The 25006-nt window shown below is 37.9% G+C and overlaps 1 protein-coding gene across 1 annotated transcript in view; it reads right to left on the bottom strand.

Annotated features, from left to right (window-relative positions):
* LOC119648612 overlaps positions 1-25006 on the bottom strand; it is a 472256-nt gene that overhangs the window by 272803 nt on the left and 174447 nt on the right. Inside the window, exon 2 of the mRNA XM_038050381.1 lies at positions 8271-8646. Within this exon, the coding sequence (XP_037906309.1) occupies positions 8271-8646 (376 nt within the window). The remainder of the gene's footprint in view (positions 1-8270; positions 8647-25006) is intronic.

The raw sequence follows: 25006 nt of genomic DNA, 5'->3' as shown, positions 1-25006 counted from the left end.
GTAAAGCGAAGAACGTAACAATTGGAAAAAACGTAACAATATTCATTATCGGGTTAAATTTAACAGAATTAAACGGTCCCTAAAGACATCAAAAAGCTTCGTGTTTCGTAGACAAAAATATACCTCGTATCTTTATAACAATAACTTCTTAATTATGATAAAAAGATAAGCTAACTAAGCTAAGGTACATACCCAATTTATTAATGTTCTAATCCTTTTCTTTTTAATTTTTAATAGTTCCTCTAAACTCCTTTTTTTATTTACCCTTATTGGAGGAACTTTAATTACAATCTCGACATCATAACTTAGAACCCGAATAAGGCTAGAAATTAATCTTCTGTCATTTATTCCCCTAATAAACAGAACAGATAATTTACTGTCGCCAGAAACTGCTCTTAAATCTTTTTTAACACGAGCAGTTGCTTCTTCTATCTTCTTGCTCGCGGTAATTATTAGTATGTTAAAAACGAGTTTGTTCCCTCAAATAATTTTAAACTATAATAATCTGATTATTACAGCTCTATTAGTTAAAAGGGGAACAGCACCATTCTATTTTTTGATTTCCAGCAGTCAGACGAATACATTTTCTTATTCTGATAACCTGACAAAAAAATGCCCCCTGATTCTTGTCAGATACGTTTATTCTCTTGACTTAATATTTTTCTTTATTATTTCAACCGTCTTAGTGGCAGCCTTAGGGGGCCTTGACCAGACCTCACTCCGAAATCTAATGGTATTTTCCTCGATCAACAATTTTGGTTGAATACTAGCTGCCATTCAAATAAACTTTGACTAATTTATTTCCCTTTTTAACGTTTTGCGTAAAGCACTAAATATAGTCATATGGGGTATCAAATGAAAGGTCTCGGTTTGCGCATTCCACTCACCTGAAAAATTTGAAAAAAATCAGGAGGCTGCCACTATATGGTACCTAGGCTCCCAAAATACCTTCTACAGGGTGCGGCAGCATAACTTCCTTTTTTAAAATGCGCGCCACTTAGTTAGTTGATGTCATAGCGGAGCGTTAGTGGTCTCGTTCAAGAGGGGATACTGTAGAGTTTTATCCCGAGATGGTTCAATTGCCATCATAATAATAATAATCGTTGGCACAACAATCCATATTGGCTAAGGGCCTTGAAGTGTGTTAGAGTACTTCATTCAAGACCGTAACGGTACACTACAGTAGACTGTAGTAGACAATGTGGTCAGCATTGCGCTCGCCCGAGATTATTACCCTGATTTGACTCAGGTACTCATTCACAGCTGAGTCGACTGGTATCCGACGTCAAATCACGATACAAATCCCTCTGCCACCAGCGAGATTTGAACCACGACCTTCCGTACGACAGCCTTGTGCTCTAACCACTCAGCTGTCCGGACAGATGCCATCATGCGTTGGAATAGTGAGGAGCGTGCCTGTGAGGTTTACTTTTTAAGCGGATGTTCGGTTATTGCAACACAGCGTGCATTTCGGAATCGCTTTAATTTAGCCCCGTTGTCTCCCGTCCCAGACCGCAAATCAATTGTTACATGGGTCACTACATTCAGACAAACTGCAAGTGCGACAAAAGGAAGAACTGGAGTCCCTCGGCCCGTTAGATCACCTCAGAACATTGAAGCAGTGAGAGCGTCAATGTTGCGATCGCCACGGCGTTCTGCGCGCAAACACGCATCTGCCCTTGGACTATCCGATCGTTCTGTGAGAAGAATCCTTCGTGATGATCTTCATTTTCATCCCTATAAGATGGCGATAGTGGAGGCACTTTCAGAACGTGACTTCAATTCTCGGATGAACGCGTGTGAGCTTCTTCTTGATGTCGTTCCCAAGGGTGCTACTGTTTTTTTTAGCGATGAAGCCCATTTTCATTTGTGTGGGTCGGTTAACAAACAAAACATGCGCTACTGGGCTGACACCAACCCTCGAGAATTGCATCAAAAGCCTTTGCATTCATCCAAGGTCACAGTGTGGTGTGCAATTTCCTCAGCTGGAATTATTGGTTCCTGGTTTTTTGAGGAAAATGAGGTTACAGTGACAGTGAATTCGGACCAGTATGTAAACATGCTACAGAATTTTTTTTTCCCACGGCTAGAAAATTTGGATTTGGGGGACACTTGGTTCCAACAAGACGGTGCAACAGCACACACTTCAAGAGCATCGATGGCTGTTTTGAGGGAACACTTTCCAGAACGCCTTATCTCAATTAGAGGCAATTTGGAATGGCCGGCACGCTCTCTCAATCTGTCCACTTGTGATTTTTTTCTATGGAGTTTTTTGAAATCCCGTGTTTATGTGAACTGTCCAAGAACCCTACAAGATTTGAAGACCAACATCCAAGAAGAAATTGCCAACATAACACCTGCTATGCTAACAAGAGTCATGACAAACGCCAGAAATCGGTTTACGCAATGTATAGAGAATGGGGGACGTCACCTAACAAATCTTCAAAACAATGTAAATAAAAACTTTAGACATGTACCTACATTATAAAAAATAAATAAATATTTTCCGATGCATACAATAGTTTTTATTGAGTTTTGAAAAAAGGAAGTTTTGCTGACGCACCCTGTATACCGATGTTTGTTCAAATACAATTAATAATATTATAGTATATTACTATGATTTTTAATAATTGACAGTAAAACCCCCTTAAGTTCATCCTAGACTATAATATAGAGCATGATCCTACCAAGGTTGGTGCAAATCGTTATAATAGGTTCTGCGCAAATTCAAGACTTTGAATGTCAATATCACGCGCAAGTGGATATTCTTCCATAATATATTTATGATAGGTACTAACGGGACAAATGCCCACTCAAATGATTTTATAAAAGAAATACCCAAAACCGTTCATATCTGCAGCGTCCAACTGCTACAATTATTTCATATTCAACTTATTTAAAATCTTTTAACTTAATCAAATGTATCAATCAAATCAAGAGTAATCTTTATTAATTCAATCAACAATTTTCAAATTGATATTTAGGCGGTATTACAGAGACATTTTAATTCAGCGGTTATATTGTATGCATTCAGGTGTTTATCACATGTACGTATATAATGAACCACAGAAGCGTTTTGCTGTACCACTTCGAGTATGTATGTAGGTAAAGTGTCCCCCGTTGATAATACCATAATTCCAACTTGGAAGAGTAAATGGCGAACTAGTGGAGTCCCTAGCTGTCGGACGGAAAAATTCTAGTTAGTGTTTAGTTTCTGCTAACTATGTTCCAGTTTTCATTATTTTTAAGGTTTTGTGTAAACACAAAACCTTATTAAAATCGGTTTACTGTCTGTCTGTCCGTCACACGCAGTTTTCTTGGAGACGGTTACAGCGATTGACACCAAATTTGGTGGAAAGCTGGGAACTGTGAACGCTCACGCATACAGTGAGTTACATCCTTTAATGATGAATTTAAGGGGGGTCCCCATACATGCAAAAGGGGAGTGTAAATTTTTTTTTCATCAAATATATTCATGTGGGGTATGAAATTAAAGGTCTCGGTTAGTACTTTTCGAAGACGGTCTTAGTTTTGACATTTGTTGAAAAGGTGGGGAGGGCGGGGGGTTGAAAGTGACCATTCCTTTACGGGGGCCATTCTCAGAAACTACCCAACCGAAAAATCTGAAAAAAATCAAGAGGCTGCCACTATATGGTGCCTGGGCTCCGAAATACCTTCCACACCGATATCTGCACAAATAAAGTTAATAATAGTATATTACTATAATTTTTAGTAATTCCCTGCAAGACCCTCCTTAAGTTCATGCTAGGACTACGAAATTTCGCAACAATATAGGATATAGCATGATCTTACCAAGTTTGGTGTAAAAAGCACTATTACTAACAAAGTTATAATACGTCAAAGTTGTCGCTTCTTTGCAAATTCAAGACTATGAATGTCAATATCATCCGAAAGTGGATATTCTCACATAATATATGCATATATTACGTGCTACGTACTAAGAAATACACAAAACCTTTCGTACCTGAAGCATCCAGCTTCCGGTTTCCCGACTTGTTTTGCTATATTTTCAGGGGCAACAAAAACAAAGCAACTCTATATTGAATTTTTTTTGGAAAATTTACAGTTAATGCATGAACTATTTCTTCCAGAAACATCGTAAAGTTGCCTTCGTAAAAATTGGTTTTGAAGGATAACATCTAATGGAATTTTGTTGAAAAACCCACTGCTGACTTTTTAGTCTTCCTTTTATTTCTAAGCTTTTACGTCAAAATTATGTGAGACTTTAACCTGAATATATATTCCTTCAGCACAATTATACTTAACTTATGAAATCAATTATGTGTATAATCTTTTTAGTCTTTATACTCAAAATTCACAAGGTGATGTATCTTTATATATGATGTGATGTTTACACCGCCGCGGTTGGAAACAGAAGATCGGCTTATTGCTGATAATTGCTTGCCAGTTGCTATCTTCTTGGAATGAAGTTGATGGCCGTCTCCTTTCCTGCGAAACTCCTTGCGTGTGCTACTTTCAAGCCGAGCTGACTGGACCCGTAGACGGACGGAGATTTATGCGCCTTCGACGAAAATTGAAGCGAAGAAAGTTTATTCGAAGTGCCTGCCTGTGCCCGTTGTAGAGTGCTGATGGGTTGCGATGCGGCGTTGTTTACGTCGTCGGCTCGTAGCACTGATGTTTTCGTAGCACTTCGATGGGATTTTGTATGCTTCCGTATTCACAAAATTTTCCAACTTAATAAAACCACGAGGATGACGATGGCGGAATCACCAGACTTGAGGCCGTTGCTGCGGTAGCGATGTCTGTGGCGGCGGCGCTTGTGCGGGCTCTAGTGTCGGGCTTTCTGAATATATCGGGGTCACCACTTTAGTCTTCCTTTTATCTCTAAGCTTTTACGTCAAAATTATGTAAGACTTTAACCTGAATATATATTCCTTCAGCACAATTATACTTAACTTATGAAATCAATTATGTATATAATCTTTTTAGTCTTTATACTCAAAATTCACAAGGTGATGTATCTTTATATATGATGTGATGTTTACGCCACCGCGGTTGGAAACAGAAGACCGGCTTATTTCCATGCGGTCTTTACTGTCCCAACCAACGGCATTTTTCCACCGCTAATTCTCCACTTCCCTGGTGCGTTCCGAAAATAAGTGAGTGGAGAGTTCCGCGCCATCTACCCGTCCGCATCCGCAACCTTCGAAATAAATTTCGAATGCTGCAGATCCTGCCGCGCCACAACTTCATCCTACTAAATTTAAGATAAAGTGGGCGATTTTTGTAAACTTTGTTTACTTACTGAATACCGGAAAACATTACATCGGCGAACAGAACCATTCTGCAACCTTAAGGATCTTTTGACATACACTCGCTAGAAAAAATGTGCGTACACTAAGCAGTTCCTGGTTATTTGTTAGTAAAACACACGAATAAATTAATTTTTTAAAAACATTTTATTGTTTGCATATTGCTTGTGGTCTTGTTGCTTTGATAAGGCCACTTTTACGAAATTAGAATTCAAGGAAACTGAAATAAAAAAAAGGAAATAAGAAAAGTCACAAATGTTCAGTAGAAAAAGTCTGCGTACAGCCACATAATTATGTAGGTGATTCCCCGAAATATAAATCCTTGCCATTTGGAGTAAATTGATTGTGAGTTATTGGTTTATGGCTGTGTTTGAAGTGTGAAAAATAAGGACGTTTTTTCGTTATTTTGTGTGTATAATTGTTATTATGGAATTGAAACGAAAAGAGATTTGTGTAAGTGAAAGAAAAGTTATAATAAAATTATGGGAAGAAGGAAAAAGTTTCCGCGAAATAAGCCAGGATAGCAGGAAGGCGACATTCATCTGTTCAAAGGGTAGTTAACAACTTTAAATCGACGGGAATAATAACATCGTAGCCACGATCTGGTCGCCCATCGAAGTTGTCGCTTAGGGAAAGGCGAAGTATTATAGGTTCGGTGAAAAAGAATCCACGAATAACTGCACCACAAATCGCGAAAGATATTGAACTTAAGTTCAACAAAAAATTTGTGCTGATACTGCACGGAAAATACTCAAGAGAGCTGGTTACCATGGGTGAGTTACACGTAAGAAACCATTTATTTCATTAACTAATAGGCGAAAACGAATAAAATTTGCGAATAAGTACGTAAACCAATCAAATGAATTCTGGGAAAATGTGCTTTTCTCAGATGAAAGTAAATACTGCATTTTTGGAATAAAAGGAAGAAAAATAGTATGGAGAAAAGCATGTACAGCATTGAATAAAGAAAATTTGATGCCAACGGTAAAGCATGGTGGTGGCGGAATAATGATTTGGGGGTGTATGGCAAGTGGTGGCGTAGGAAATCTGCAATTTATAGAGTCTACCATGGACAAATATGACTACCTAAATATTTTAAAACGTAATTTAAAACAAAGTGCTGAAAATTTACGCCTGGGTGACGAATTTTATTTTATGCATGACAACGACCCTAAGCATACGGCTGAGGTTAATAAGCTGTGGCTATTATATAATGTTCCCAAACAGTTACATACACCCCCACAATCGCCAGATTTAAATCCCATAGAACATCTGTGGGATTTATTAGAACGCAGAATTCGCCAATACGATATAACTTCAAAGGATATGCTGAAAAATGTATTACAAGAAGAATGGAATAAAATAAGTGTTGAAGAAACATCTAAACTTGTATCTTCTATGCCGAAAAGAGGTCATAAAAAGAAAAGGGTATCCTACAAGCTACTGATTTGCTTTTCATATTTACTCAAATATAATTTTTTTTAAATATTTATTTACTGTACGCAGACTTTTTCTACTGAATTATTGCGATTCTTTTAATTGTTGGCTTTATAACCTGGTTTTTGTAAGACTTATAACTTAGTGAATTAAATACACTAAAACTACGGAACTATTTGTAATGTTTGGATAATAAATTCGCCACAAAAATTAGCTTAATTTTTTTGTTTTACTAAGGAAAAGTATCATACTACTGAGTGTACGCACACTTTTTCTGCCTAGTGTATTTCATTCTTATTGACAGTAAGGTGCTGACTTCATTGATTTTCTGTTTCGATGAGACGCAAACATTTTTTCTCCTTCTCTGAACAAATTTAAGTTAATTATAAATGGAAAATGGTGCAAACACTTCATCGTTCCATTTACCCTAAGTTTTTTGATACCGTCGTCTTATGAGATTACCTACTCTTGGCGCTTCACCTCAAGCTCAATAATCAATTCACAGTTATGTAAAGTAAGAACATATTAGAAATTCCTTTTCCACTTTTTAACCTTTCAGCTCCAATTTTACTTTTCACATTGCTCAACTTTGATGATCGAATGGCAGCCAAGAGTTTGATGGGTTATGACCAACTCGATAATTAAAAATTCAAAGCCTAATATATATTTCCAAATTCAACGGTATATTTTAGCAGGCAAAACTAATTGAAAATTACAGGTTTTGAAAAAGTACAGAATGGTGGAAGCACAACATAATAAAATCAAAGTGCACTCACTTTAAGGTGGCGAAAGACCGTAATCAATCGTCTCTACTAACATCAAAAGCAACAACAAAACTATCCATATGTAGTTTACAACTGGGACACCACCTAACAGGATACATGAAGCAGATATCCATGAGAAATAACGCCTTTCGAAACGGACAATCAAAGGACACATTTTTAAGTGCTTGATGTAAAGATCTTCCAATTTGTAATTGTCGCACAACATAACATACGAACATCGAAGGGTTTTCGACAACCGTTTTATGTAGACCAAGGCATTTTCCCCTATTGTATCAGAAAATAAGATACGGGTCTGGGGAGGTGACCAAATCTTCTGATTGAACTTTCTAAACTCAAACAAGAGGTAGGCATTATGTACGTTTGATTACCGACTTCAATGCGTTCAAAATGTGATAACCTTAAGTCGTCCCATGAACATTACCTAAAATAATAAGTTTGATTACTTAGTAAATGTGTATGTATTTTCTTAAAGTATCGTGATATCTGAAATGGCGCTTGGCAGCTCTTATAGTAAAACGCGGAGGACTAATGTTGCAGAAATTCAGAAAATGGTAATGAATTTCCGCTATATCCCAACTGAGAAGATTCAAATTATTTACGCCCGGGCAAAAGAAATCATGCGCTTCCTAAACACTACTCGCAAGAGACTTCGTCGGGATTCTAGTGTGCAGGCAATTGCAGGGACCTCCACAATGGAGTGCTGCACTTTCCTGGAGAGCATCCAGAAATCAAAAAGCAGGTGGAAAAGGCTTACCTCTGGTCGTGGTGGTGGTGCTTGTTTGCAGTTGAAAACGAGTCGAAAATGTAGTTGAGCATCGGAGCATCTGTCTTTTGTGGCTTGGGTAAACTGAATTTCGTTTCCGTTTTCAGCTTTGAATTTTTCGACGTTACATTACTTTGCATCCCTAGGTACGTTCTGACGGTGGTTGGTGCTGATGGAAAGGCAGTTGCTTGCAACTTTAACGACGCTGCAATGGTGGAAACGACTATTGTCGTTCTACTTGTTGACGGCATTGTTGATGTTGTTGTTGCTCTTGATAATGTTGATATTGTTGTGGGGGTAGTAAGCGAAACTGCTGTTTCTTCTGTGAGTTTTGTGCGATGAGTATCAGAATGAATTATATTTAGCGCTGGAAAGGAAGAAAAAAAATTTTGGTGAAAAACGGTTTATGTTGAGTACTCATGTGGGACAATGGATAAGCATTTCATGGAAGAAGAATTACTTAAGATTTCAATGCATGGAGGTACAATAAAGTCGTCACCCACATTTTAAAAGTTATATAAAACAGTAAGTTGACTTTTCTACGAAAAAATGAAATATAGGCAAGCAAATACTAGAGAAGGGCGGCATGAATTAATCGTAGTTGAGAATGGGATAATTGTGAACTTAAATATTTCTTTTTTATCCCAGTTCCGCTTTTAAGTTTTTGTGTAAAATAAAATCTTATTAAAATCGGTTTATTGCCTGTCTGCCGCCCGTCTGTCTGCTTACCATGCTCATTCTCTAAGAAATGGTTGCACCTATTGATAAAATGGTGGGAAATGTATTGCATGCAGTGTTGAGATCCTCATACATGAGAAAGGGGGTGTAAAATTACTTTTCCCCGGGTGTATTCATCTGGAGTATAAAATTAAAGATCTCGATACTAAGAGGTGTGAAACGAGTCAAGTACTTCAAGGTTCCGTTCTCAGAAACTACTCAACCCCAATATCTCAAAAATATATTGTGGTCTATGCACATGGTACTTAGGCCTCACAATACTCTCCATATTGACATTTGTTTAAATAAGTTTAAGAAAAGTTTATTGTGTTGTTTGGGATATGGGGGATCCTAAGTCCACATCCTCGTTTGGGGCAGGCATTCAAAACCAAGGACTAACGGTTTCGTCCAGGGCAGAGGCAACTCATCAGACGCTGCCTCACCTTTGCCCTGGGAGCAGCGCGACCGAAAGTGGCAAGAGGTGGAAAGCGCTCCTTTATATAATCACAAAAACATGACCAGCGTGCGTATTATATCCAGGTTAAACAGCCAATTCTTTGAGCCTAAGCTAGCCTAAAGCTTGATTTTTGTTTTGCCCCCGCCCTAAAAACGCGCAAGTAAGTTCCTCTCTATTGGGTCCGGTCCAACACCTTGTGGATGTGGACTTAGGATCCCCATATCCTAAACAATAATCTAGCTTTAGCCTAGCTTAAACTAGTTTTGTTTACTGTCGAATGGCCTCGAGAGTAAACCTGCTGCTTTTATATAGCCTCACACATTGTTCGGGGTCAGCCTAGTCAGTCTTATTAATTTTGTCGCGATACCGAAGCCGATGAAATGATGATGTAAATGATGACCTAATCTAACAGTTTTCCCATCGCTTGCCACAGTAAGGGAATCTGATCTGTTGCTGATTTGCCTGGAGTGAAGCCTCTTTGGAATGAGCCAAAGATTTTCTGAGCGTATGGGGCTATGCGATCTAGCGAGGTAGCGGAAAATATCTCATAGATGGCACTCAGCAACCTCCATAATTGCTGCACTGCATGATATATCCATTTTTAAGGTTTTGTGTAAAACCAAACCTTATTAAAATCGATTCTTTGTGTGTCTATCTATCTGTCTGTCTGTCTGTCTGTCACACGCACTTTTTTCCAAAACGGGTAAACTGATCCGGTGGACAGATGGGAACTAAGAAATCCCACGCATACAGTGAATGACATAAGTTTAAGTGGAGTTTAAAGGGGTGCTCCCCATACATGCAAAGGGGGGATTAACAAATTCTTTTCACCGGATATAGTCCTGTAGAGTATCAAATGAAAGGTGAATTGCAAAGTGCGTGAGTAAGTCAAAATGTACGCACTTAAAGTGAGGCAAGACTCATTTTCGGAAACTACCCAACGAAAAAATCCGAAAAAATCAGGAAGCTTCGCTTTAATGAAATCTAGGCTCCAAAATATGTCTCATTCCGATGTCTGCTCAAATAAACTTACTAACAGTATATTACAAACTTTTAGAAATCTACTGATAAACCGCCCTTAAATTTGCCGAGGAAAATTTCGCACCAGCGTGGAGGACCACATTTCGCATACACAAGCCAAATTTCATGGAAGTCTGCCCATTGACGTGAAATATTAGAGTCGCATTTATGCAGAATCTACTTCCTAAGTTCATCCTAGGAGTACCAGACCGCTACAGAGGACAGTCTCGTGCATACATGTGCCAAATTTTATGGAAATCCGACTAGTAGTGACGAAGTTACAGCAGTTCAATCTTATCCATTTTGTGCGAATTTACCGTATTCTGAGCCATACAAATAAGATGCTGACGTCGTAATTAACAAGAATAATTGACACTCGAATGAAATATAAAAATTTCCTTCATGAAGAATTTACTTCGCCCCAGGCCTTTTCAGTTTTTGTGTGAAACAAAACCTTATTAGAATCGATTCGATGTGTGTCTGTCTGTCTGCCGGTCACACCCGATTTATTCGGAAACGGCTAGTCCGATTGTCATGAAAATTGGTAAGAGTGTGTAATCTGTTATTCCCTTTACATACAGCAACTGGCACTATTTTGTATTAAATTTAAGGAGGGGCTCCCCATACATGTGAATGGTGGGTGTAAAATTTTTTTCATAAAATGTAACCATGTGGGGTATTAAATGAAAGGGCTCAATTAGTACCTTTCGAAACGGGTTCCATATTTGATATTGGGTGAAACATAAAGGAGCGAGGGCTCAAAATCTGACCCATAAAAAGTGTAACAGGTCTCGTTCTTAGAACTTATCCAACCGAAAAATTTGAAAAAAAAATCACAATGGTGCATCTCTACGAAATCTAAACCCCAAAATACATCCGGTTCCGATATCTGCACAAATAAAATTAGTAATAGTATATTTCCATATTTTAGAAATTTACCCGGCAACCCGCCTCATGTCCATCCCAGAAGTAGTAAATTTGGCGTGGGTGTAATGAATGTGATGTTATCCAGACAACACAAACAATTTGGTCAAGTTTGAAGAAAATCGAACTATTATTAACAAAGTTATAAGAGGTGAAACTTTGCCATTTTTAGTGAATTTCATGCATTCTACAACCTGTATGATGACATCGTCACATATCAATTCATCATACCCCAACGAAATAAATTCTTATGAATGAGGTCACAAAGAATCATGTCGATTTAGTTTTTTAGTCATTTGTATATGAATATTAATTACTCCAAATAAGCATGTGTGTAGGTAGGTATATGCGTGCTAATGAAGTTTACGGGTAGTGTCTAATTCAGATAGACATATTTGTACATCAAACCACCCGCATTTAAGGGGGTCATCCCGTGTGTCGGGTTGGAGAAATCGATTTTTTTTTGCATGAATTGTATCTATAAATAGTGGAGAATATGTGGGCAAAGGGATTTTCCGATATTCCGAGTCGTTCAGAAATTACAGAGTTAAACAGGTAAGGAGTTTGCAGCCGTGGCTAGAGTACTCGATAAGAAAGAGCATCGAATCTTTTTTTACCTGTTAGTTTTTTACCTGAACCTTATAAATTCGAACACAGGTATAAATATAAAAAGATGGAAAACCAATCAATTGTCTAAACTTATTTGCTGTTTGGAATAAAAAAGATAATCCAGTCTAAAGTGAGCACTGAAAGGCTTTCAAGCTATACTCAGTTATATTTTGTTGTAAGTATTGTGCTGTTTGTGTGTTCAGTGATTTTTTTGAATGGATCGTACGAAGGGAGATCGCTTTAACGTTCAACGTTATGGTCGCACTAACAAAGGAGTATTTCATGGGAATCGATACTTATCAGAGAAGAAAAAGGACTTCGCATCAACATCAGCAAAGAAACTTTTAGCAAGCTTGAACATGGATGTTGCGACAAGTTTTGTATATTGTATATTGGACTTTACTGGAGTTTTCTCCGGTATTTCCGCAAATTTCTGCAAATAATAAAATATACGTAGTAGAAAAAAGGAATGCGTAGGAATGCGAATGGGAACGCGGCTTAGAAATGCAAAGAAGAATCACAAAGGCATTGGTGGAAAAGGGGCTGGAAAACTTACTGATAAAGTTATTAACGACCACACTACATGTTTTGGGCTAGCTATTCGTCGACACGCAAATTCGATAGAAGGAATGAAGCAAGAAATTTGGGCAACTTTCTTCCATAAATGTTCTACAGACGAAAATTTTCAGCATCAAAATTGTCCAGCAGACGAGGACAGGTGGTGCAAATGGCGCAAAGTGGGAGCTAAAAGAGAACTGGATAGTTTCCACCGCAAGAAGGCACCTTTGACTGAAGAAGTTCAAACAGTCGTCAAACCAATCTACGAAGATTTGTCACAAGATGATCTCTTGAACAGATGTTTAGGAGCAGAGTCCCAGAATAACAATGAGTCGTTAAATGCATTGATCTGGACTTTCGCTCCTAAAAACCCTTCATTCTGGGGTCAAGGACGTAGAAATAGCCACTTTTCTGGCTGTGATTATTTTCAATGAAGGATTCAATGGCATTCTCAAAATCCTAGTGACAATGGGACGTCATGTTGGTTACATATGTCAGGTTTATGCCGACCGCCGTAATGAAGCGCGAATTTGGCGGTCCGAACGACTATCGACTGACCTCGCTAAAAGAGCCAGAATTGAAACGAGAGAGCAACAATCGGCCTTACAAGACTTTTTTGAAGAAACGGAGGGTACTCTCTATGGACCAGGTATAGCGTGTTAAACTTATTTTTTGTCAATTTTGGTGTTTTTTCACGGCTTCTTCAATGAAAAAAAAAAAACTACTGAACGAATCGCAATTATCCTAGTTTGCGGACCGTAGAAATGTGTTCTGAATAAGTCGTGAAAATTTCAAAGAATTTTGTCGGATAGATTTTGGGCTATGGTGACAGCCAATTTTCAACATGCAGTTTCGAGAAAAACGTATTTAAAAAGTAGAATGTGATTTTTAGCCATAAAATCTTAACTGACCATTAATCTGCTATACCTAATCAATAAATCTTAGGTTTCTTGAAGAAACATATTTACAGCATTGGCTTCAATTTTTGTCCTTTTAGCGAAGTCATTCGAACGTCATTAGGATCGATAAATACGAGCTTTATTACGGCGATCGACATAAATCCGGCATGTTACTTATCGCGGGTTTAACACTATAATTTCTGAACGACTCCGAATATCAAAAAATTACTTTCCCCATATATTCTACACTATATCTAGATATAATTGATGCCAAAAAAAAATTCGATTCCACGAATCCGACACACGGGGTGACTCCCTTAAACAAAACAATATTCTATCAAGACTGAAATTGTATTGTTTATTAAATGATGATGGCACAGTATTTGAAGGGGAGAGATTTTATAAAATTTAGACATTAGTATTGGAGGCTCTGAAAGCTGATCCTTTACTCACAATTGTGAACGGTGAGTTACCCCGTCGTAATGTCTTAACAAAGGCAACTACATATGTACGTTGAAGAAAAATTAATCCTGATTTAACTCAAAGCGCTCTTCAGATTCAGATGTGTTATAATATAATACAATGCTGGGGAAAATAATCCCTTAGCCAGCGCTACATCTAGTAGATTTGTAATAATTGTGGCTAGAACATTTCAGTTATTTGGCCGTTCTCAGAAAAACTAGTCCCATAGAGGGAGGATCTTGAACGCGTCTATTGCTTAGCGTTTTCAATTCCGATATCTGAAGTTCGAAGGTTATTATGCAATTCCAGAAATTTTAATCAACTTAAAGAATTCATTCGGCAGTTGGTAGCCGTATATGTAAGTTTGTCAGCAACCATTCAAATGAAGTAATAGTGGTAAATTGGACTATCCGTTTTCATCTTTGGAACATATGTAATTTTGATAGCAAGAAATTTTCCTTATTAATAAAATCTTGTAAACATAATTCTTTGTTGAGGGTTGAATGATAATCACCAAGCTCTTCTGCCACCCCATAAATTTGGTGTTTAATGACTAAACGAATCATAGCAGCATATAACACTAAAACAGTCCATAGAAACATATTATAAAAATTTACCCAAACTACTTATATCTTTGCTTTTACATTTACGAAACAGCAAATTTGTTGCTCCCCGTATACATATATACTACTCCCTGGATCTTACTGCCATTATGTGTTAGCAAGTTTTTCATCTGTAAAGATTAAAAAATGAATAATTTCCTTCAGTACCTAACTTGATTTACATCTGCCCGACCCAATATGCTCTTCCATCGGAGTGAAATTCAAAACTTCGAGGCAGTGATTGAGACATACTAAAGAAGGTTAACAAATGTTATTACGCAGGAGAGGGAAAATTGCTAATCATTCAAAGTTGAAATTTTAAATAAATGATTCTTTCCATTACAGGCGATGAAAACGCTTTCCTTGGTAGTGAAGTACTCCTAATTCCATCACTTTCCCGCCGAAATTCAATCTTTTTGATGTATCTAGATTGCGGGAGAACCTTGCTTCGGAAATGAATGCGGTCCCCATGAAATAGCGCCCATAAATCAGGCGTTATAAAATTGTGGATATTTAGTGAACGCCACTCAAATTTTACATCCATTCCAAAAGTTATATACATATTGTCAGTAGCGCAGCTTTAGCAGGATGGAAATCGTAAAAGAAGAACAATTTCCAAGGTAATCATGTAACTCATTATAAGAGGTTCTGCCACTTCGGATCAATTCAACAGGAAGCACTCTTGAAAACGTGAAATTTGAATTTTGAAATTTTTCGCTTCATCTAAAATTAAGATCTGCATATTTTATGACTTTTTTTAAGCCCAAGGTTCTACTGCCTTGTTCCACTTTTAACTCTTCATTTGTCGAATTTAGCACATTCACAGACAATTTTCATTATCGCAAACGGAACAGGGCATTTACACGCCACTGTAAGTCTCTGCCGCTAGCACAAAAGAAAGTAAAATTCACGCAGATCAGCTACTCCACTTGTGAAAATATGGGAAGCTATTAACTTCATACATAAATAATTGCCACTCGGGACCAGGGGGACTATTAAATTATCCGCCGAAATGTCAAGACTGTGGAAATCCTTAAAAATCTGCTAACGAACGAAAGAAAGCTTTTATTAATCTGCCTTTTATCTAAAATTTGTCACGATAGAGAAGATATGGAATGGATAATGAAATCATCTTCACTGATAGCCAGTCCAAACTGAATCTTGAAAGGAGTGGGGAAATTCTGAGGTTTGCGAAATCATGCCACTTTTGATTGCTCAATGGTTGCGCTGAGGAGGCCGCATTAAACAACGGGAAATTATGCTGTTCGGATTCGTTTCAACTACAAAATTAATGGAATTTGCGTCCTGAATTAACGATCAGTTGCCTTTCTCAGTTCGCTATTAATTTATGTTCAATAATCCATTTCGGAATTTCCAAATTTCAGCACGAGCATTGAGAAAGTTGCTCCTGGCAAAAGCAATTAATTGTAGCGATGTTGGTTTATTTGTGTTAATTCATCACGCTGAATATGTTCCATGACTGTTGCTGAAAATGTTGATTGTAAATCAATCTTTGAATTGATGTGAACTGTCACGTTGGCTAGGTAAAATATAACTTAACCAGGAATATACATATTGAATTGTGATATTGCCAAGACAGGCTCTACAATGCCTGCTTTCAACGGCATTGCCTTCTGCTTGTATCTTCTCCAAATCGCGCTTAACTCCGCAGCCAACAAATATCAAACGCTTGGTCAATTTGTTGGTTTGAAGTTATTATCACAAATTCCTGCAAACTCCGGAGAATAACAGTATAGCTGCCTTTACACTGGCAGATCGCACTTCAAATTTCTTGTTTTGCTTGGATGTATAACGTAATTTCCTATTTTTTTCTAGTATACGACAATACGAGCATACAAATATTACAGTGGTAACAGCCCCAGTGCAATCTTCTGCATCTTATTTTATAGGGGAGAACAAGAAATTAATAATTACAATAATCGTTAATTAAATCAGGCCCCCAAGCGCGCTAAGCCATTTTATTCAAGATAGGTAAGTATAATCTAGGAGGGTGAAATCTAGGAGGCGATGAATTTGTCCCATATAATTTGTAAGATAAAAGTGCTAGCAGAACTCAAAAGGAAATTACATGGAAAATATTACTATCATGGTAGGTACATGTTACGGTAACTTATCATATCATTCACAAGAGGAAAAACTTCACTGTACGTTACACGATTTAGAATCGTGGTGAAGTGCTCCTTTCACTTCTTGGGCTGCTCTTTAATGTGAATGAGAAGCCTATCGTTATCATCTCTAAAAGGACTATCAAAAGACTTTCGATTACCTACCAGCGTTTTCTTGGTGCAGTTTTGGGTAGTTAAATCATTGCTAGCTGGTGCAGTTTTTGCTTCGGTTTCACCAACAAAATGGTGGAATCCCTTTTATCATAGTGCAGGCTACACTGCATTTCTCATCGTTTCTTCGGTAAAGGAGTGTGTAGCACTGCGATCCTCGCAGCATTGAATAATCAACAAAGCTCTCATTTCCTTGTATTAACTGATTCGAAGGCGGTGCAAGTTGCAAAAGATTCTAATTAATTTCGCTGTTCTCATGACGGATACTAAGATACCCATCCCGATTATATGCAATGAAACCAAAGTGCCAGCAAATCTCTCCTGCACAGCTAATGTCAAACTTGAGATCCGTTTTAAAAAGTATTAATTAAGAGCCACTATTCGGGAACTTATACAGAAACATTTGTAGACAAAAATTATACACCACCAAAAAAATATGGTACCGCAAATTTGACAAAAACGTACTAAATAGTATCTTTATAAGAGCTTACTTAGGTTCAAGCTATTTTATTTCATACCCATGTAAATGTATCTCGTGTAATTTGACTACTAATATCTCTGTAGAATCAAACGATACAGAAACATTTACAAATCACATAAGGATACCAAAGAAAATGAAGACCGTCGAAATGTATTGGCACAGTAAGAGTAATGATATGTATTCAATTACAGCTGCAAGACAACTAGAAATGTGTTGAATCAAATCGGGGGAAATTTTCTTCCTGATTTCAGCTATTCATAAACGGCGTCAGCTCGACGTGATTGGTTGCGCCATTCTGCTTTGATAAAAGCCTGGTCTGGATACCAAACCACCACTGTTTCGGCCGGCCTTTTGGTCGCTTACCATAAACTTCAATGTTCAGACCAATCATGGCGAGTGAATGCCAGTTAGTGCGAATTACGTGACCATACCATCAAAGGCGCCTTTCTCGCAATCCATGATCGGTACAACCCCCCATCGCTCGCGGATATTCTCATTTCGGATGTGATCAAAGCATGTCACACCACTAGTCCAACGTAACATCTTCGTCTCCATTACCTTAAGACGCCATTTATTGTCTTTTAGACAGTCGACCTGCACTCAGAAACATAGGGGTGGCAAGGTGGACGACATTGTGGTAAATTTTAAATTTAAGATGTTCGTTGATACGTCGATTAAAGAGAGAACAATTTTTGTGGAACCCCACTTCATCCAAGTTGAGCTAGTGCGTGAAGCAATTTTACAACGCAGTTCTTCATGGGCTGATAGCATTGACCCGGGATACTTAAATCGCTCATTTCTGGGCCGGTCACTGCCGCTGACAGTGATTGTGCCTGTTTCAAGGGGATCGGCAAATTCAAAACTTTGAATGTCAATATCACTTGAAAGTGGATATTTTCGCATAATATATCCATATATTACGTACTACGTACTAATGGGACAAATGCACACTCAAATGTGTTTATATAAGAAATACACAAAAGCTTTCATACCTGAAGCGTTTAGCTTCCGGCTTTCCGACTTATTTTAACATTCTTGTGCCCATTGGATTTGAATTGAAGTTCCCTACCTCGAAGACGAATGGGCGACTGCATATAACCAACGGTGATTACCACAAGGTTTTTACGATCCATTCTTCTAGGTATCGAAGGTGAAGGTGAAGTAGACTTGCCAAGGACTGCCGGATTGACAGCAATAACACCACTTGGTTGGCCCCAACAACCCTGTAGTTGCAATATGGTGGCGCATTTTATGAGTCACTTTTCCTTTGGGAAGTGACGCTTTTGTTAGTGTGAGACAGGTCTTGACAAGTTTGTGAAATTGCGAAGCGATGTGATTGTAGCCTTCAAAAGACAAATGCGCTTCTACTGGACTATGGGAAATTGAAAAAGAAATTCGGCTCTAATAATGGATCAAGTAATATTTGCGATCTTAAAACGCGACTTGAATGATGGGCAAAGACCTAAACCAAGAAAAAGTAATTTGGATTTCTATGTAAATGCGACTGTCTTATCGGCAGCGCAGAGTATATGGTCATCTCTTTGGATGTGAGAGGTGAATTGGCTCCATACCAAGACCACGTTTCCTTGCATTTAATGCATAATATTCCTAAATTTTCCATAATTAAAACCATTATTTTTACGTCATTTCAAAGCTAACATACCATAATGAGGCGACTTTGTAAGTTTAAAATACCGTTACAGAAATGCATATTGAAATTGAAATGGAAGATCGATTTTAAAATTTCTTTGACATTTAAACCGTTATATCTTCTTCCATTTATAAGAAGTTTTATGTAGTTTCCGAAAATGGTACCAAATCTGAGATTAAATGATTGAGGGATGGTGACATCATAGTTGACATGCGATATTGTTAAGTCTCATATATGAAGAAGCTTCTTTTACCTAGTCCTTTTTAAAGGTTTGTGTTAAACAAACCCGGTTTGTCTGTCTGCCCGTTTGTCATACGAAATTAACTCAGAAACGGCTGGAGCTATCCTCATGACATTTGGTGAGAATATGTACACGTGATTGAAGATTTTGGGTCTTGAGTTTGTACTCCAAAAAGTGAAACAGGTCTCGTTCTTACAACCTATTCAATCGAAAAACCAGGAAAAAATTACAGTGATGCGACTGTACAAAATGTAAGCCTCAAAATACATTCCATTCCCATATCTGGTGGAATAAAGTTGATAGTAGCATATTAATATATTTTACAAATTTAGTTGAAAGCCCCCGTTAAGCTTATTGTAGACACATATAATTTAGCTGATTATATAGCTGCCAGTACCAGCAGGTTTCACGGTAACCATATTGAAATCAACGAAGTTATATTACATCGAATTGATACTTTTCATGAGAGAATTATCAATTACTATACACTGATGACCAATTGGAAAAACTTACTATAACTCTACACTCCTTTAAATTACCAACTACTGAAGTAGGTGCACTGTATGGAATTCAGCTTAGAGTAAGCACTTGGGGTAAGTACTATAAGTTCTAGCATTTTGAGGGGGCCATATGGGATTTTTGAGTTTCGTTTCTTTTTTGCTTCAACTCTATTGCAGAAGAAAGAAAACACATAGTAGCACTAAGTTTAATAAGAAGTCTTCCACTAATAGTAAAGTTGTAATCTCAAATTTATCTTCTTTCTGTGAATTGAAGCAAATAGTCTAAAATTCACTATATCTGAGTTCTATATACATATAAGATAAAAATGTTCTTGCTAGCTGTGATCTATTGAAAAATTTCTTGTAAACGCCCTCATCTGAAAACCGTTTATTAAATGTATTAATTCCCAATTACGAGCAAACCCTGTTTCTGAACCAGACAAAGGTTACAGAACAAGAAGAAAATTACTAACCGCCTAGGGTTTGAAAATATTCTCCTCAATTAACCTGCTGAAGAATCGCTTGGTGGATAAAGTGGACTTCTTAAGATCACAAAGATTGAACGTTTTACGCATCTTTAGATGGGGGCAAGATGAGAATTCAGAGGTAAGAGAAATTGTTTGCCCCTTTTTACGGTTTTGTGTAAAACGAAACCTTATTAAAATCGATTCAATGCCTGTCTGTCTGTCTATCACACGCATTTTTCTCCAAAACGGCTAAACCAATCCGGAGGAAATTTGGTGGACAGATGGGAACTATGAAATCCCACGCATGCAGCGAGTGGCATAAACTTAGGTGGAGTTTAAAGGGGGGCTCCCCGTACATGCAAATTCCCCCTTTGCAAATTTTTTTCACCGGATATATTCATGTAGGATATCAAATGAAAGGTCTCGAAACTGACATTAGTTTTGGTACAAATTGCAAAGTGCGTAAGTAAGAAGTCAAAATGTACTCACTTAAAGTGAGACAGGACCCATTTTCGGAAACTACCCAACCTAAAAATCCGAAAAAAATCAGGGTGGTGCGCTTAGATGAAATCTGGGCCTCAAAATATGTCCCATTCCGATATCTGCTCAAATAAACTAACAGAATATCACCACTTTTCAGAAATTTACTGAAAAACCCCCCTTATATTCATCCCAGGACTTCCGAACCACAACAGCATAGAGGATAATATTTCGCATACACGTGCTAAATTTCGTGGAAATCTTGCTACTAACGCCAAAGTTATAGCAGTTCAAACTTAACAATTTCGCCCGAATTTACTGCTTTCAAAGCCATCCAAATAAAATGCTCACGTCATAATTAACCGGAATAATCGACATTCCCGTGGAATATTAAAGTCGCATTTATGAAGAATCTATTTATCTGCAGCCCTTTTTAAGGTTTTGTGTACAACACTTATGTGAAATCTAATCTTCGAGAGATGACCCCATTCCGGTATCTGCTCAAATAAATTTACTAATAATATATTATCAACTTTAAGAAATTGACTAAAAAACTCCCATAAGCTCATCCTAGGTGTACGGCATAGAAGACATTCTCGTGCATACACATGTCAAGTTCCATGAAAATCCAACTGTTAGTGTCAAAGTTATAGAAGATCAAACTTATCCATTTCGTGCTAATTAACAGCATCCTAAGCCATACAAAAAAATTGCTAACGTCATAATTAACGAGAAGAATTGAAATTCGAGTGAAATATTAAAATTCCGTTCAAGAAGAATCTAATTCTCCCTAGCCCTTTTTAAGGTTTTGTGTAAAACAAAACCTTACTAAAATCGATTCAATGTCTGCCTGTCTGTCTGTCTGTTTGTCTGTCTGTCACACGCATTTTTCTCCAAAACGGCTAAACCGATCCGAACGAAATGTGGTGGACAGATGGGAACTATGAAATCCCACGCATGCAGTGAGTGGCATAAATTTAGGGGGAGTTTAAAGGGGGGCTCCCCATACATGCAAAGGGGGATTCAAAAATTTTTTTCACCGGATATAGTTGTGTAGGATATCAAATCATCATATCAAAGGTCTCGATTTGTACTTTCCGAAACTGACATTAGTTTCGGCATAGATTGCAGAGTGCGTGAGTAAGGAGTCAAAATGTACGCACTTGAAGTGAGAGAGGACTCGTTTTCGGAAACAACCCAACCTAAAAATCCGAAAACAAGTCGGAATACCGGAAGCTCGTGCTTCAGGTATAAAGGTTTTGTGTTCATCTTATGTAGGAAATTTCAACGTACATTTTTCTATCCGTATACAGCTACAAATCCAACATACTCCTTCATATTTTTCCAAAATACGAGACATACCTCCATATAACAGCCGTAGATATTACGCTCACCCTAAACAAACAAACTGCCTATTTTCGAATACTGTACACATATAGGCACGTATATAAATTGATCGTACCCATATTTCCGATTTACTTCTTATATCTATTTGAATTAGGCACTACCCGCAAAGTTCATTAGCACGCATATATTATATACCTACATACACACATGTCTGGTTGACAAATAACTGAAAAACTAAAACAAAATAATTGTCTGCGACCCAATTCAAAAGAACTCATTTCGTTGTGGTATTGACGAATTGATATGTCATGATGACGTCATGCAGGTTGTAGGGTGCACGAAATTCACAAAAAAATGTGAAGTTTCACCCACTATAACTTTGTTAATAATGGTTGGATTTTCTTCAAACTTGACCAAACTATGCACTATGTTCTTCTTTACACGCATGCCAAATTTTGTACTTCTGGGATGAACATAAGGGGGGTGCCGGGTAAATTTCTAAAATGTGGAAATATACTATTATTAACTTTATTTGTGCAGATATCGGAACCGGATATATTTTGGGGCCTAGATTTCGTAGAGATGCACCACTGTGATTTTTTTCAGATTTTTCGGTTGGATAGGTTCTGAGAACGAGACCTGTTACACTTTTTGTGGGTCATATTTTGAACCCTCACTCCCCCATGTTTCACCCAACATCAAATATTGAACCAGTTTCGAAAAGTACTAATTGAGACCTTTCATTTGATACCCAACATGGCTACATTCTGTGAAAAAAAAATTTGCACCCTCCATTCACATGTATGGGGAGCCCCCCCTTAAACTTAACACAAGATAGCGCCACTTACTGCATGTAAAGGGATCACCAGATTACATACTCTCACCAATTTTCGTGACAATCGGTCCAGCCGTTTACGATTAAATCGGGTGTGACAGACAGACAGACAGACAGACAGACAGACAGACGGACGGACAGACGGACAGACAGACACCGTCTCGATTCTAATAAGGTTTTGTTTCACACAAAACCTTAAAAATGAGGGTGGTGCGCCTAGATGAAATCTTGGCGTCAAAATATGTCCCATTCTGATATCTGCTCAAATAAACTTACTAATAGTATATTACTACTTTTTAGAAATTTACTGAAAAACCCCCCTTAAATTCATCCTAGGATTTCCGAATTGTACCAGCATAGGGGACAATATTTCGTATATATGTGTTAAATTTCATGGAAATCAGGCAATTAACGCCAAAGTTATAGCAGCAATTTCGCACGAGTTTACTGCTTCCAAAGCCATGCAAATCAGATGCTGACGTCATAATTACCCGGAATAATTCACATTCGCCTGGAATATTAAAGTCATTTATGAAGAATCTATTTATCTGCAGCACTTTCCAAGGTTTTGTGTAAAACACTTATGTGAAATCTAATCTTCGAGAGATGTCCCATTCCGGTATCTGCTCAGAAAATTTAGTAATAGTATATTATCAACTTTTAGAAATAGACTAAAAAACTCCCCTTAAGTTCATCCCAAGTGTACTAAATTTTGCACCGACATAGAGGACAGCCTCATGCATGCACATGTCAGGTTTCATGAAAATCCAACTATTAACAGCATCCTAAGCCATACAAATAAGATGCTGACGTCATAATTAACGAGAATAATTGAAATTCGAGTGAGATATTAAAATTCCATTCAAGAAGAATCTAATTCTCACTAGCCCTTTTTTATATTTGATGTTGGTTAAATTCTTTTCATTCGCTAATAATATTAAACTGAGAGCGTGAAGCGTATGAGGTTGACCATTATCAACACAGGGCTTTTCATCAAATGATTTATTTAAATCGCTTTCTAGAAAATAGAGGGCAATGGAATTTTTAGCTATATTACATGGAGTTGTCGTGCACTCGTCGCTCCTCACATCTTTTTCTTTTTCTTCAGCCTTCAGTTCACAACCAGGGTCGGCTCGTGATGATCGGTTTCGTCATTTTATTTTATCAAATGCCTGATCAGGATGTAATCACGATACCTTTAAATCCCCATCCAGCGTATCAAGCCACCATTGTTTTGGTCGGCTTTTTGGTTGCTTACCATTGACTTCGATGTTCTGACCAATACTGGTTGTTGAATTCTCGTTAGCGTGAATTACGTGACCACACCATCGGTAAACGCCTCTCTTCCAGTTTTTCCACGATCGATGCAAACCCATATCGATCGCGGATATTCTCACTTCAGACGTAATCAAAACGTGTCACGTGCAATGCAACATCTTCGTCCCCATTCGCCGTTCGACTAACACTCAGAACTATAGAGAGCGGCAGACGGACGACATTGCAGTAAATTTTAGATTTGGGACGTGCGCTGATACGTCGATCGCAAAGATCACCAGTTGGGGAATGCCACTTCATCCAGGTTGCGTTAATGTATGAAACAATTTCATTACGCAGTTCTCCATTGGCTGATAGCATTGACTCGAAATATTTAATTCGTTGAGTTCTGGCAATGGCAGCAACCTGCCCGTCAAGATATTTAAATCGCTCAGTTCTGACAATGGCAGTAACCTGCCCAGAACTGAGCGATTTCAATATCTCGGATCATTGCTATAAACCAATGGAAAACTACGTCATGCTCCTCACATAGGGAAACACAAAATCTTTTATACCTGAATCGTCAAGCTTCCTGATTCCCGACTTGTTGCTTTTTAAGGTTTTGTGTGAAACAAAACCTTATTAGAATCGAGACGGTGTCTGTCTGTCCGTCTGTCCGTCTGTCTGTCTGTCTGTCTGTCTGTCTGTCTGTCTGTCTGTCACACCCGATTTATTCGGAAACGACTTGACCGATTGTCACGAAAATTGGTGAAAGTATGTAATCTGGTGATCCCTTTACATGCAGTAAGTGGCGCCATCTTGTGTTAAGTTTAAGGGGGGGCTCCCCATACATGTGAATGGAAGGTGCGAATTTTTTTTTCACAGAATGTAGCCATGTAGGGTATCAAATGAAAGGTCTCAATTAG

The sequence above is a fragment of the Hermetia illucens genome, chromosome 2 (assembly GCF_905115235.1).
Source record: "Hermetia illucens chromosome 2, iHerIll2.2.curated.20191125, whole genome shotgun sequence".
Lineage (NCBI taxonomy): Eukaryota > Metazoa > Arthropoda > Insecta > Diptera > Stratiomyidae > Hermetia > Hermetia illucens.
This window is presented reverse-complemented; position numbering and strand designations above follow the sequence as displayed.